Source organism: Carassius carassius, chromosome 29 (assembly GCF_963082965.1).
Source record: "Carassius carassius chromosome 29, fCarCar2.1, whole genome shotgun sequence".
NCBI lineage: Eukaryota > Metazoa > Chordata > Actinopteri > Cypriniformes > Cyprinidae > Carassius > Carassius carassius.
The window spans coordinates 7,596,666-7,611,652 of NC_081783.1; the positions used below are offsets into that span (position 1 = coordinate 7,596,666).

General features: G+C 37.7%; 2 protein-coding genes across 3 annotated transcripts; both read right to left on the reverse strand.

Moving 5' to 3' along the window:
* Positions 1-469: 469 nt before the first annotated feature.
* Positions 470-2,938, reverse strand: LOC132109532 (ADP/ATP translocase 3). Its single transcript, XM_059515684.1, has 4 exons — positions 2,734-2,938; positions 1,226-1,712; positions 1,006-1,146; positions 470-925 (listed from the first exon to the last, which is right to left on the reverse strand). The coding sequence occupies exons 1-4, from the start codon at positions 2,842-2,844 to the stop codon at positions 768-770; spliced, it is 897 nt and encodes a 298-aa protein (XP_059371667.1). The 5' UTR covers positions 2,845-2,938; the 3' UTR covers positions 470-767.
* Positions 2,939-3,881: 943 nt separating this feature from the next.
* LOC132109531 (solute carrier family 25 member 43-like) lies at positions 3,882-8,702 on the reverse strand. Of its 2 annotated transcripts, none has more exons than XM_059515682.1 (5): positions 8,285-8,701; positions 6,256-6,497; positions 5,696-5,868; positions 4,839-4,973; positions 3,882-4,509 (listed from the first exon to the last, which is right to left on the reverse strand). In XM_059515682.1, exons 1-5 carry the CDS (start codon positions 8,554-8,556, stop codon positions 4,315-4,317), a joined length of 1,017 nt encoding a protein of 338 aa, XP_059371665.1. In that variant the 5' UTR covers positions 8,557-8,701; the 3' UTR covers positions 3,882-4,314. The 2 variants fall into 2 exon arrangements, with proteins under 2 accessions (XP_059371665.1, XP_059371666.1); XM_059515683.1 differs by having other exon boundaries at positions 4,374-4,509; positions 4,828-4,973; positions 8,285-8,702.
* Positions 8,703-14,987: the final 6,285 nt, after the last annotated feature.

Sequence of the window (14,987 nt, forward strand, 5' to 3'; positions counted from 1 at the left end):
GTCCCCTCAGCTGCCCTTGGCTCAGACTCAAGAACAACTATGAAGTCCAGCAGGGTATGAGGTTGCATCTTAGGAAAATAAAATACTGCCTGACACTCAGGAACATGTTTAAAGGCATGCGAATAGTCTAGCCTTTGAACACTTGAACATTTCCAAGTGACAACTCTCTACAGTGCAGTTTGAGGGTGATCTAACAGATTAGTTTCAATACGATGCATAAAACGCCCCACTACTCTTACTGTATAAGGATATCACTGCAATTTCTTACAATCCAAGACTCTCTAAACTATAAAATGCCTTAGAGGGCTTTCTGCCTGCCAATCATTTTGCTAGTTCAGTTTGCTTACATGTCTTTAAAGGGTGTGGACAGAGTTTGTTTGAATTTAGTAAGAGGGTGGAAGCCATCCAAACGGCTGAATCACACCACCTGTAACTCAAGATAAAAAAATAAAAAAAACAAGTTATGGTGTAGGTTCATTCAGTGGGTCTTTATTGTTGCATTGACTAAAAACAGACCAGCTGGAAAACAGGTAGATTTTAGTACCTGGCATTCTTTCTTTTTGGGAACGACAGTATGGTGAGGGGAACAAAAACAGAAAACAAGATAAACCGGGGCAAAAGAAAACCGCAAAAACATTTTCCCCCAGTACAACCAGTACTGACATACTAGTTGGTCCCTATAAATAAGGCGGAATTTGAGAGTCCTTCCAAATGTACAAGATATGTTACAGTTTAACATCTCACATTGAATGATGGACAGGAAACCCTTAAATGACCTTCTTCAGCTCATCATACAAGACCAGCACAAAGGCACCACCCATGCCTCTGAGAACATTGGACCAGGCTCCCTTAAAGAAAGCCTTGCCGCCCTCATCACGTGCAATCTTCTTCCAGCAGTCAATTGTGCCACTGTACATGATGTCGGCTGCAATAAAAGAAAAATGATCAATCCACTGCTACATCTTGTCAACTTGTACTGAAAAGGTGTTTAAAGTGGTAACTGACCTCCTTTGCGTCCAGACTGCATCATCATACGACGACGGACTGTATCGAAGGGGTAGGATGCAATACCAGCGACAGCAGTCACAGTCTGAGCGATCATCCAGCTGACAACAATGTGGGTGTTTTTGGGATCTGGCAGCATACCTAAAGATGAAAGAGCAGATGTAGTGAATGCAGTAATGGCACACATTGACATTGTACCCCAAATGCAACTCAAACTCACCCTTGGCTGTGTCATAGATGCCGAAGTAGGCGGCTCTGTAAATGATGATACCCTGTACAGAAACATTGAAGCCCTGGTACAGACCTCTGATGCCATCAGACTTGGAGATCTTTACCAAGCAGTTACCCAGGCCGCTGAACTCTCTTTCTGCTCCAGCCTTGCCGACATCAGCGGCCAGACGGGTTCTTGCGAAGTCGAGGGGGTAGACGAAGCAGAGGGATGTGGCACCAGCAGCACCACCTGAAGCCAGGTTACCAGCGAAGTACCTCCAGAACTGGGTGTGCTTATCTATACCATCGAGGAAGACCTTCTTGTACTTATCCTTGAAAGCAAAGTTGAGGGCCTGGGTGGGGAAGTATCTGATGACGTTTGCCAAGTTTCCTCTCCAGAACGACAGGAAGCCCTGCTCCTTCGGAATACGCACCACGCAGTCAATTATGCCCTTGTACTGCTTATCCACTGTAATCTGTTTGCTAGCATGTTGCACCTGTAAACACAAAAGAAAACCTCAATAAATCCACATAATAAAGACAATGGATGGAAAACAGTGATTGAAATTGATCATTTGAAGCCTCCACAATTACAAATGTCCCTAACTGAAGAAATGTACTGAATGAAGTGGGTTTAAAACCAAGTTGCTTCTTTATAGAACAAAACCAAAGAGGAACCACGAACACGTGATTATGCGAAACGAGAAAAAGCCAGCAATGAGTTAATACGCGATATCTTCCGGTAGGCGGTTTCCGTAAAATTAACCGAAATCGTCCGCGAATACAATTAAATTCTTGTAAAATGTTGTGCAAACTAGAAACATTAAATCAAAATGTTAGTATATGATACGCCCCTAGTACAACGTGTCATATTAAACAATACCTGGGTCTTCGTCGCTCTGGAACGCGAGCGTTAGCTTGGAAGCTAGCAATCAAGGCCTAGCTATTCAAGGCCTCCCCTTCTCGCGACCTTGGCGAAATCTGTGAGGATGCTGGTCTACCGTGTCTCGCGGAATCGTTTTAATATAAATAAAAATACGCCTTTTCAAATCCATACTAAAGAAGCAAACCCGTTCAGCTCTGTTAAATTCCAACCAAATGCTCGCTGTAAATGCTTGAGGCGTGTCTCAGGATGTTCTCTCAGGGAGGCTTGGTAAAGGTTACGGAGCTCTTAAGGCCTAACTTACTCGATGTTTTAACGAATTATTCAACGACTAGCTCGATTTTAAACGGCTCAAAGTGTACCAAAACGTCCTTTACTCACACAAAGATTAAGATTCTCGTTTAGTCAAGATGTTCACCATTTCGTTGGACTCCCTTCATTCAATGATCAATTAAACATAAAAATACCGCCAATTAAAATCTAAAAATGCTATTTGGGTTTAAATCATAAACCCTTCTAGGATTACACTGTGCTGGTTGTACTCACATTTTAGTCCATTATGTAACCGAGTTTCTTACAAATCTGGGATTATATAATCCCGATAATATTACTGCGTATATCTAACGTTACATTACCTGAAGCAGCAGTTTGACTCTCTCGATGGGGGCCACGGCGGTTTTAGAGATAGCAGCGGCAATACCACCGGCCAAGAAGTCCTTGGCGAAAGAGATGGCGGTCTCGTTCATTGTCGGATGTTCTTGGAGATGTTTAATTTGAAGAGGACAATCCCGCTCTGCCGCTGGACTAGTGTGGAATGCCGGCTGATTCGAAATGGCCGAATGAAAAGTTGAGAAGAGATTTTTAAAAGGTTCGTCTCGCGAGAACACACGTACACAACGCTTCTAAGACTTGATTGGAGCGTGGACTAAACGTCACAGATTCCAGGAGGCGGGGCCCTTTTATGATGACGGAGATGAATGGCTCAAAGTTAGAAAGGTAACCTTAAGCCCTTCTCAAGGTGGAAAACGTAAATGACAACAGGAAGTTTTTAAAACATAGAAAATGTATTTCAAATTAGTCAATAATTCATGAGTAATAATATGAAAAAACGTAACGTGATGCATACTGACAATTCAACACAGCAAGAGAATCAGGATTGTCCAGTTTTTCATTTCACATCCTGTCAAGTCGAGAGCAGTTCTCCAAGGTGACATAGCATGCATGTTTTTCCCTAGCTCGATCGCTTTCTGTCTTTAGTTAATGATCTCCAAGGGCATATGTGTAAAAGAAAAAGGGCCAACATTACAGTACAAAGGCCTTCACATGACTTGACTGTGTGGCAAAGCAAGTGATCCATTTGGGAACATGTGACTACACGACGCAATACAAAATCAATACTATCTGCATCACTACTAACTCTACTAATGCAATTCAATTTTGTTTGTATTATAAAATACTATTATACAGCAGAAAATAACATATGATAAGTATAACAGTTGACAATAAGAACTAAGATACATTTATTTATTATACTTCATAATTTTTACAATGTGCTTAAAGATTTCATCTTAACGTGCCACATTTTAAAAATGCATTGATATTGCAATTAAAAAATCAAATAGATTTTTAGTAAACAAATCTTGTCCTTTTTTACAGCTGAATCAGAGTCAGTGTTTACTGGGTTACCATGTGTCCAGATCGGCATGATGTATATTATATTACAATGCACACTCAAAATCATACTGTCATTTATGATCAAATATGCAAAAACTGCACCACAATATGACTTTTAAAGCATGTGGTTTATAAATAACAGAAGCCCTTTAAAAAGGCCCAAGAGCTAAAATCCAGTAAAATATTTATACTTTGTTTGACAAAGGCATTGCTCTATATTGTTGAAATGATGTTCAACATATTTCCTGAGAAGTTAATAAAACAGAGGTTTTAAATTTCCACAGTTCATAAAAACACTTTTTCGGTGGAGTCCAAGTCTCTAAGTCTGATGTGTTTGAAGTACTTTAGAACGTACCAAATGAACTTGTTTCAAGTGTGCATGTGCAGAATCCTTAATATCGGAAGTTAAATACAAAAACAGGTAAAACTTGTGAATAATACATTGTGCCTTCCAGCAGTACAAACAATTTATACTCATTATCAATGCACTTCTCAGAATTCTGTTTATTACTGAACTCCTTGGATTAGTTACCAGCGGTTTCCTATGGATGAACTTTGTGTGATTTTCTGTTTCTCAGGTAGCGCTTAAACTCCTGGAGTTCATGTGGGCCCAGACTCTGGTCCACGCCTGGTATAGGCTTGTAGCTTAGTGGAGAAATTATGTAGCCATTCAGGTAAAGGCAGACTTGCTTACACATCTCAAAGCAACTGAAAAGCAGGCCGAAATATGGGACGATCTAAAATGTTAAAATAAAACATAACATTAGTTACACAAGGAAGTGTAAATGTATTATTTATATAAGGTGTTTCCACAAACACCCATTAAAAATATGTAAGCATGTTATTTCATGCAGAGGCGGCACAAGAAACTTGTGGTACAATTTGTTGTATTAATTTCATATAATGCAAGAAGCAGACTGTTGTTCAGGAAATGTCTGTGTAATATAACCCTGTGAGTTTGTTATTGAAATATTAAACTTTGTAGAACCATTTACACAGAAAACATGGTGCTTGGGTTATTTTTATCTCAGTCACCACATAAGCATATAAAACACCTTCATGTCACCTTCACCATGTTGGCTGTAAGGCCACTCCAAAGAGCCATGACGCCCTTGTTCTTGATGACCTGTCTGAAGCAGTCAATCATTCCATTAAAATGGACATCAACTCCTCCACAATGGGGCAAAAGAAGACTCTGGGCCTAGAGTAAAGATTGAAGAAATATTCCTGATCATTAAGAAATAATTGCATACTTATATAAGATTCCATAAGAGAATTCTCACACTGTTGTTTATAAACAAGAATAAGCTCAAATGTTCAGTTTATATTTAATTAATTGTTTTCCAGTAACAACTGATTGCCCTACTGTACCGCATTGACCTAAACTTATCTACCCTTAAACCTTCTTGATGTGTGTTCTGCGGCTTTGTTTAATGTATCTATAGATACTTTGTTTAGAACCAAACTGAAAGTCTCAGAATATTTAGCAGCTTGCAAAGGAGGAAAAAAGTAGAACTTTTTGTTTCTAATTTAGCGAAATGAAACATATAGGAATCAGATCAGATACACCATTATGTGTACTGTGTGAGAGGTCAGCTATCTTTAGACAATTTATCTTTGGCAAAGACAGACGCTGGACACTATGTACATTCTAGGCTGTTGCAGGGCATTGTGTCCTTCAGAATGGTGTCTTGCATTGTCCTGTGTGACCTGTGCCAAAATCTATTAAAAATGTTAATTTATGTTTTTTTAAAACATTTTAACGTTTCATTCTTAACATATTTGAACAAAGGGGCCACAGCAAAGTTAAAAAAGTATGAATTTTTAACACATTAAGGGACACTTAAGTCTTGTACACTAGTATTATCTTGCCCCCTTGTGGTAAGATATAGCAACACATTATTATGTCTCAAAGATTTTCACCTGCATCTTCTTTTTAACAGATTCAAAGGGGAAGGAGAGCGTCTGAGCGACTCCTGCTGCAAGACAGCCATTGATGAAGTTCTGCAAAGATGTGAAGCGAACATGACGCTCCTGCCACAGCTTATCCAAATTGACATACACCGCATAGCAGCCAATGGAGAAGGGAACAGCACCTATCCACAGCAATCCAAACATCAAGTTCCATTAACTTTTCAAGCAGAATTGTGAGAGATCCAAAAGTAATATTATTAATTAGAAGGTTATGAGCTTTCTATTTCTTTGCAATATACTTGATTCAGTTAATACTTCACATACTCATGCTTAAAAGTAGTAAAGTACTAGATTTCTAATGTCATTAAGTATTAAATTATATTAAATATGAAACAGTGCTGTAAAAAGTACAATATTATGCTTTTGAATGTTTTGAAGTAAAAGTTTTCTAAATAAAAACACTTGATAAAGTGTAGACACTTGAAGGATGTACTTTTAAAGCGGAGTAAAAATACTTCCGCCTCCTTAATTTGATTATTCTGATGTGTAAACAGGGTTGAAATACATACCTAACACTGTGAGGGAAAAGCCCCTGTAGAGAGCCTGAAGTCCTTCATTTCTGTAGATGGTGGAGAAAGAATGCAGCAACCCTCTGTATGTTGGTTCTTGGCAATTCTGAGCAATAAGTCTGGTTTCAAGCACCTCCAGTGGATACGTTGCTAGAGCGGCAGATATGCCTGCCAGCCCACCGGCTACTATGGCTCGCCATTGTGAGATATCACCCAGTTCATCAACGTGAAGACGGACAATACTGCCAAAAAATTGAATATTGTGGTATTACAATATAGCATAATATAATTAAAACAGAACCTACGTTTAGAGGACGAGTCCTATCAACTAGATCCATCTAACTAGAAGCTTGCGTTCTGCAAGTGAACGTTGCTTGATTGTGCCATCCCAAAGAAGCACAAAGTCACTTTTAGGGACTTTTAAATTAAATGTTCCCTCCTGGTGGAATGACCTGCCCAACTCAATCCGAACAGCTGAGTCCTTAGCCATCTTCAAGAATCGGCTTAAAACACGTCTCTTCCATCTTTATTTGACCCTCTAACTTTAACACTCACTATTCTAATTCTATTCTTTAGAAAAAAATTCAACTACCTTTCTAATCTTTTTGTATTCTATTTTCTTTTCATTTATTATGCAATTGTTTGTGTGTGTGTGTGTGCTTGTGTGTTAAGATCTCTAACACTAGCTTGCTCTATTCTTTTTTTATTCTATCTGTTGTCTTTTTATTTATTATATTATTTAAAATCCCATGCTTATATATCTTTATATATACTTATATATCATTGCTCTTTTTGTTGTTTTTGATTGCTTTCACTGTCCTCATCTGTTAGTCGCTTAAAAGCATCTGCTAAATGAATAACTGTAATGTAATGTAACTGATAATAAAAACCTAATTATCTAAAGACTAAAATTTTGACTACGTAGGTTAAAAATGTTCGTAAGCTTAACAAAAAAGGACATTATACTTTTTTTATTATTATTTTCTTTATTTTCAATGACTAAAAAGGACATGAGGATAATAGAATCAGCATACAGAATGATTTCTAAAGAATCAAGTGACACTAAAGTCTAGAGTAATAGCTGCTGAGAATTCAGCTTTGCCACAGAAAACTGTTTATTTACATTTTATTAATATTATACAATATAACTGTTATATTATAAAGGCTTACTACTTTGAGTCTAAAATGTCTAAATGATTAGAAAAAATAGCCTAAATCTTTTTGTGGTATTATATGTAGAGATAATTATTACATTGTTATAATATAGATTAATACAGTATTAATAGTATTACTGTAAACAGTAAAAAAAAACGATATCCTTTACTATATTTTTTGATTATTAATCAATGACATAAGCTTGCATTCGAGAGGTACACATTCTTTTCATAGGAACAGTGTGTTCAAAACAGCCTCCACTCTTTTTCCTGGAATACTGGAACACTATGTACGGGTCTTTCTAAAACAGTTTCCGGTGTCTCAGCATTTGAAAATACACGTGTATTACACAATGAAGTTCTTCTGAAAGCCCCCTCTGATGCTCTGATGGGCGTTGCTAAGTGCATAGTTTATAACCATAGAAACACTACAGCTGATATTGGCATTTAATTAAGGCCACGCCCATTGTAGCTTCAGGATGAGACCACCATCGTGCTGGTTTTCTGAGCTACGTGATTGGCCAGGAAATGAAGGCATGATGTGTTACGTCACGTTGAGGCCAATGAAGGAAAAACGGGAAATTTAAATTATAATTTCTTTAAACGATCTATTGTAAATATAACTTCTTAAACATATTTAAACGAATTCTCACTTGTTAGAATATAATTACTTCATTATGTAAGTCTTTTTACTCGTCTATTTTCAAACGCTATCAAGCTAACGCTTCAACTTCCTGTTGTCTTTGTTTACCATCACTGCGGATCGAAAAGTTTATCATATCTAATGAACTACACAAATCAACAATACATGCATCAGGCATAAATGCTAATCATCAATCATTCATTGCTGAACGTTAAAAATTTCTTATACTTACTTTTTGTAAGTTGCTAAATGTATGGCACTGTAGGGGAACAACCGTAGACAGGAAACCATGTTACCCTTCCAAAAAGCTCGAAGTCCCTCATTCCGACAGATAAAAACAAAGCTGTGCAGAAAGCCCCGTTTACAGTGAAACGTTCCTATTTGACTCAAAATCTTCACGACTTCCAGGGGTGACGTTACAGTTTTGCTAAAAACCCCGGCAAAACCGACGCACAGTAAACTTTGAGAACTTGTCAGTCGGTCGTCCTTTTTGACTGTGGCCATACTTCATAAGAAAAGCGATTTTGTTTTCCAACCGTTTAAAGAGACAGAAGAATCGTCGGAAAATGAACACACTAACGGTTTTGTTTATCATTCAGCCATCCAGCTGTAGTGCAACTTGTCATTCAGTGGCCAGATACAGTCACATTGGTGGATATTTTGGTGAAGGCGGAGTGTGGTTAGTGCAAACGCAAGTTTGGTTGCATGCTTCCAAATCAATCTAAAATAGCTGTCAAAAAAACTATAGATGGAAAGACATGCCATAAACCATCTCGTGTTTCTCAGAGAACCATAAACAAATATAATGTGCTTTCTTTTTTCGCTTTAGGGGCCAGTATACATCATATGAAAAAGGATGAATGAATGGATCATGGACACACTATGTCAATACATAGAATTATACACTCAGTCTTTCACATTGTGCTTTTGCAAAGCCCTTTTGTCAAAACCAAAACAGCTACATGTAGCATTTTTTTTTCTTCAGTGTGTTCTTTTGTTGCTGGAGAGATGAATGAAGGCTTATTATTTCCAGAAGAAATAGGTCACATCAAAACGAATTAGTCAGGATAGAATTATGAGCATAATAATTTTTTACATCATATTTTGTGTTTGTTCACGCAATGTATAACTATTATCTGTTCGATAAAGATACTGTATAATAGGCCTATGATAGTATAATATAGTTAGATGACTGTACATTATGAACAGTATATTCTAAATAAATCTGAGCAATAGAAATGTAGCAGTAAATGACCTGCAGATGACAGTCTTGGCCCAAAAACATGAAATCAAGTTATGTTGAATCGTTTTGCTGAATCTTTAACTGTTCAATTGAAGTTGAACAAAATAATAAAATACAGTATTACAAATATTGAATCAGCTATGTATATACATTAAATATACAGTTTAATATTAAAAATGCATCTTAAATAATTAATAAAAATATAATGAGATGAAAGGTTTAACAAGAGTGCAGTAACATTAAGTGAGTGAGTGAGTGAAGTGACATTCAGCTAAGTATGGTGACCCATACTCAGAATTTGTGCTCTGCATTTAACCCATCCGAAATGCACACACACAGAGCAGTGAACACACACACACACACACTGTGAGCACACACCCGGAGCAGTGGGCAGCCATTTATGCTGCGGCGCCCGGGGAGCAGTTGGGGGTTCGATGCCTTGCTCAAGGGCACCTAAGTCGTGGTATTGAGGGTGGAGAGAGAACTGTACATGCAGTCCCCCAAGTCCCCCCATTACAAGTCACATTATCCTTATAACATGTATTTTGAATTGGGGAAAATTAACTCACACAGTTCTTCACATAGAATATTTGCCAGAAACAACTATATATTAACATACATACATACACCCAAGTTCAAAACTTTAGGGTCACAAAGAATGTTTTTTTTTTTTTTTTTAAGAAAATAATACTAAAGTGGATTTAATTCAAAAGTGACATTAGACATTTATAAAATTTCAAAATATTGCTGTTTCAAATAAATGCTCTTATATTGAACTTCATGTACTCATTACATGATTACAATTTTCACATATTATTCCGTTTTCAACAGCATATTAGAATTTCTAAAGAATCATGCGACACTGAGGACTGTAGTAGTAGTTTTCCTTGCATTCAAGTATTGCTTTTCTTAATTGTATACATTGGTTTTCTTAAGATTTTGACAGATAGATACTTTCTATATAATCAACAAATAGACCAAATTAATTGTCAAGCAGTGTCTTCTGATGATCCAGTCTGCTGGTCAGACAGCCAGGAGATGGCAGTCTTTACTCAAAACCAGTATTACATGTATTTCAAATGAAATATGCTGTTAACCTTTGCTATGACGAAGTGATATAATATTTACAAGGGAAATATATGTGGATCATCTTTATATTCAGTTTGTTTAGGTTAATAATATGTTGTAATTATTTCAGTGTATTCATAACCTCATAATTATTAGCAGAGCAATTCATAGTATATAAAATAAGCATTGTTTTATTATTTAATGGTGGTTGCATTTAATGTGGAATCTGACAAATTCATCAGTATCAGTTCAGTGGGGAACTCATCCTGTTCATCAAGCTTATGGCTTCATTTTATAACTTAGAGCAAGTATTTAGTAAAATAAGTAATAAAAGAGGGTCAGGTTTTATCTTCAGAGCTGAAACTGGTTTTGTGGGTGTTCTGTTGTACAGTGCTCTCTCCACCTTCAATACCACGACTTAGGTGCCCTTGAGCAAGGCATCGAACCCCCAACTGCTCCCCGGGCGCCGCAGCATAAATGGCTGCCCACTGCTCCGGGTGTGTGCTCACAGTGTGTGTGTGTGTGTGTGTGTGTGTGTGTTCACTGCTCTGTGTGTGTGCATTTCGGATGGGTTAAATGCAGAGCACAAATTCTGAGTATGGGTCACCATACTTGGCTGAATGTCATGTCACTTTCACTTTCACTACAGTATTTTCTGATCCACCAAACTGTGAGATGCGTAAACGACTACTCAATGCCAGTCAAATCTTCAAACCCATCATGAACAACAAACGCAATAAAGGATATCACATTGTGGCATGTTGCCCTATGTATGAAAATGAGCACATGAGTCCCCCTAATTTCCCAGCAGGGTCTTGTAGTTCCTTTCCTGTTAGGGCTAGTGTTTGTTTTCAGCCTGTATCCCCCTGCGATGTGCGCCTCCCTCCCCTGCTGAGTCGACAACCTCAGCTGCCTGTGAAGATCCTACCTCCTGTCTGTAGCCAGGCCACTTGGCTTTTTCACAAAGGCTACTGGAATAACAGTGCCTCGAGAAGGAAATGACAGTCTGTTCAAAAGAGCCACAGCATTGCACTGGGGGGCTGGTAAAGCTTAGAGCAGTGCAGGAAACATTTTATCATTGCATATTGAGGGATTATTCAACATCTGATAGTCATACCACTCAAGTAAACCCAGGTTTAAGTCATAATGCAGCATAGACTGTGAAACAGTAAACAGCCTCCTCTGGGAGTTACTATATTTACACATTCAATATTTACAGTAATGTTGCCTGTCATTGTAATCTGACCACAGTGATAATGAGTGAATTTTCAGCCCTCAGAAGCAGTAAAATCCCAGCACTTCCTTTGTATGTGACAAGAAGGACTCCTTTGATCTTTCAGTCATATGTATGTGGCTCCAATTACAAGATAATGGAGTTATACTTATGAAAGATCAAGTGTGAAGTGTGCGCATATGCTGCATCTTATCAATTAGTGGACGAGTCACTTGACAAGACGGACACATTGTGTGCTATCGAGAGAAAATATCTTCTCGGGCCCCTTTAATGTGTCTCTCAATCATGTTCTCACCTTTGTTTATTTACTGTTAGGCATCCTCTGTGATCTGCATCTACTAAAGTGGATAGGGCACTGATTTCCTCCTCCTCTTCCAAAAATTCACACAGTGCCCTTCCTGACTCCCTCATTGACTCTGTGTCCTGGACTTATTAACCCGGGAATTTCCAGAGCTCCTTTGTCTTGCTCTTCTCTCTACTTTAGGGGGCTGTGAGCAGAGGGGGCAGCTTTTGTTATTCACTGTATGCCATGCACAAGTCTGCCCTTGATCCCTGGCTTTGAAATGGAGTGCTGGAGGAAGAGAGACTGACGCGTGCAGTACTTTCTGAACTAGCCTCTCTTTCTCGTCCTCTTTATAAAAGTTTCTGCCCACAAATGATGATTAAAAGTTCTTTGCGATAGAATATGTAAAGCCAATGTAAACTACTATTTGGAGGTCCTTCACAACCCTCTGCCTGAATGATATAAGCTGTTGTGAATGTAAAGTGTCAAAAGAGGGCGCTCTTTGACAGTCAGTGCTACTGGAGACATGCCTCCTCTTGCAGACAGACTTCTGCCAGGCCAGAGATGAGAGCAATAAAGTTCTCAGCTCATTATCAAGAACACAACCCACTGCCAGGTGGGAAGGGGGAAAGATAGGGGGATGTGGAGATAATCTGGAAGAAAAGGCTGATCTGACACCCTTCACCTGGTAATAGTGCAGATAGTTGACTATTCCATTGCACAGAAAGGGAATTTTTTTATATAATATTTTTTGTAACATATTTTGTCATGTTTTGTAGTGATGAAGTATAATATATACTATAAACACTGCAATACTGTATTAAAATAATACATATAATAAACATACTATAATAAACATAAATATGAAACGTAATGTTTTATTCATCTGCTGACATGCTAAATACATTTACCATTTACTATCAAATGTGTGTATGTATGTGTGTGTGTGTGTGTGTGTATATGTGTGTTAAATTAATTATTTCAGTTATGTTATTAAAACGTATTATCTTTTCTAGTAGGCTTTTATTTAGATTTTGTATTATATATATAATACGTTTTAATAAAATAACTGAAATAATATATTTAAATAAAATAACTATTATATATAATTACTTGTATAACTACAAGTCATGTGACTATTATCCGACAAAAGAGAACTGTGAACATGCAAATGTGTTAAATTTAAATAAATAAATAAATATTATTTTTAAATTTGAGGTGGAATGCAAAGGAGTTTGGCTGACAAAAAAAAGTTTGGGAATTCTTGTTATAGGCAATTTAGGTCAGTGTTAACATTTCCTCATTACTATGAGCACTGAGAAGATTTCATTAAATCCATTTAGTTATAGAGGCTTGCAAAGTGCTAGATAGACCTGTGCTCCTAGCAGCTGGTCCTCCTATCTTCACATGTTCAACCAATAAATCAATATCAAATCTAGCAGGAAGCCAGATGGCCTCCTTCCAGACCCTCGATAGTGGGTCACAGGCCTCTCAAAGCCAGCATGGCTACTGTAAGCCAGACCTTTGAAGGCTTAGACATTCAACAAGGAGGCTATGAATGACTAAAGGGGACAAATAAGCTGTTACGACTCGGTCAGATCAATGTTTGTGTTTCTCTGAACATCAAAGGCCCGAGACTGTTTGATATGCAGCCCCCACACCTTGATCCAGAGCCGGGACAGGTAATGGGGTGGAGTACTCCATTGAGTAACAAGGAGGGGGGGCTTGTAGAGTCCTCCTCTTAGGTCTTGCTGTAGGGCACTCGATTCAGACAAAGAATCTTTTAGGGCCTCCGACTCCCTACAGAGCAGTCGGCCCCATGAAACCATGAGCATCTTCTGCTCACGGCTGCGACCTGTGCCAGGGTCTGGTTATATGGGCCTCTCTGTGGTCCTAATGGGACTTATGCATCCAGTGTCCGGTAGATAAATAATAAAATAACCATTTTATTATTATACATTTTTTGTATCACATGGTAATACTGTGGTACATTGTAATATACATTGGTGCTCAAATTCCATGGTACTTGATGGTACTTCCAAGACCATCAGGTACCATAATACTCTGTAATCTAGTACTTTTTTCTCTCTTTCTGACCATACACTACCATTCAAAAGTTTAAGGTCATTAAGATAATGTAAAAAGGTTTTTCTAATGTTAAAAAAGATTTAGATTAAAAATAAATGGTGTTATTTTGAATGTTCTATTAGAAAAACTCAAAAATCTAATATTAAATATTATAAAAAAAATTAATATTAAGCAGCACAACTGTTTTTCGAGCAGCAAATCAGCATGTTATAATTATTTCTGAAGGAACATGTGACATGGAGATTATAAATTTAAAAAAAAGGAAAAAGTTTAGCAGGGATAAATTACATTATATAATATATTCAAATTGAAAACTGTTATTTTTAATTGAAATAATATTTAGCTATTTTTACCGTATTCTTACTGAACTTATTAGTGTACCTATTAACTACACTCATCACACGCCTTCACATTAAACATCATCTAAAATGTCTTTAATTAATGGTTAATGTTCTTTTCTTGACTACATCTGGATACTTAAATTTGAATCAAAGGCTACTTTCGTCATAATTAAAACAACAGCACATAATATAGGCTTGTAAATCCATTATAAGAAACCATTTTTCACAGCAGTATGAGGCAGGATTTAAAAAGCTAGACCCCAAAAACAAGTTAAACAGTAGTTTGATTGAATGGCTGTTCACAGACGAGTGTGAAATGCCAGCTCTATGGTGAGGTGTGACTAGGGTGAAGGGGGCAGCTCTGGTCTTTGTGTAACTCCCAGGCTGAATGTGCGGCAGCTATTGTTCAGGCACGACCGCCTGGCCTCTCAGTCTCTCTCCTCCACAGCTTTGTCCAGAGCTCCATGACCACTTCCTTAACCCAGGTCAGAGCAAGGTCGTGACTTTGGTAACTTACCCCTAGACTGTCTGTGCTGTCTGCACATCCATAAATGCATAGATGTTCAGTTAGGTTGACTTTGAAATACACTTAAGGACCTAACGGGGGGGCTCTATTCAGCTGAATTTTTAATGGTAGGAAAAATTATACAAGATTGGATGAAAACCAGCTAAGGATAT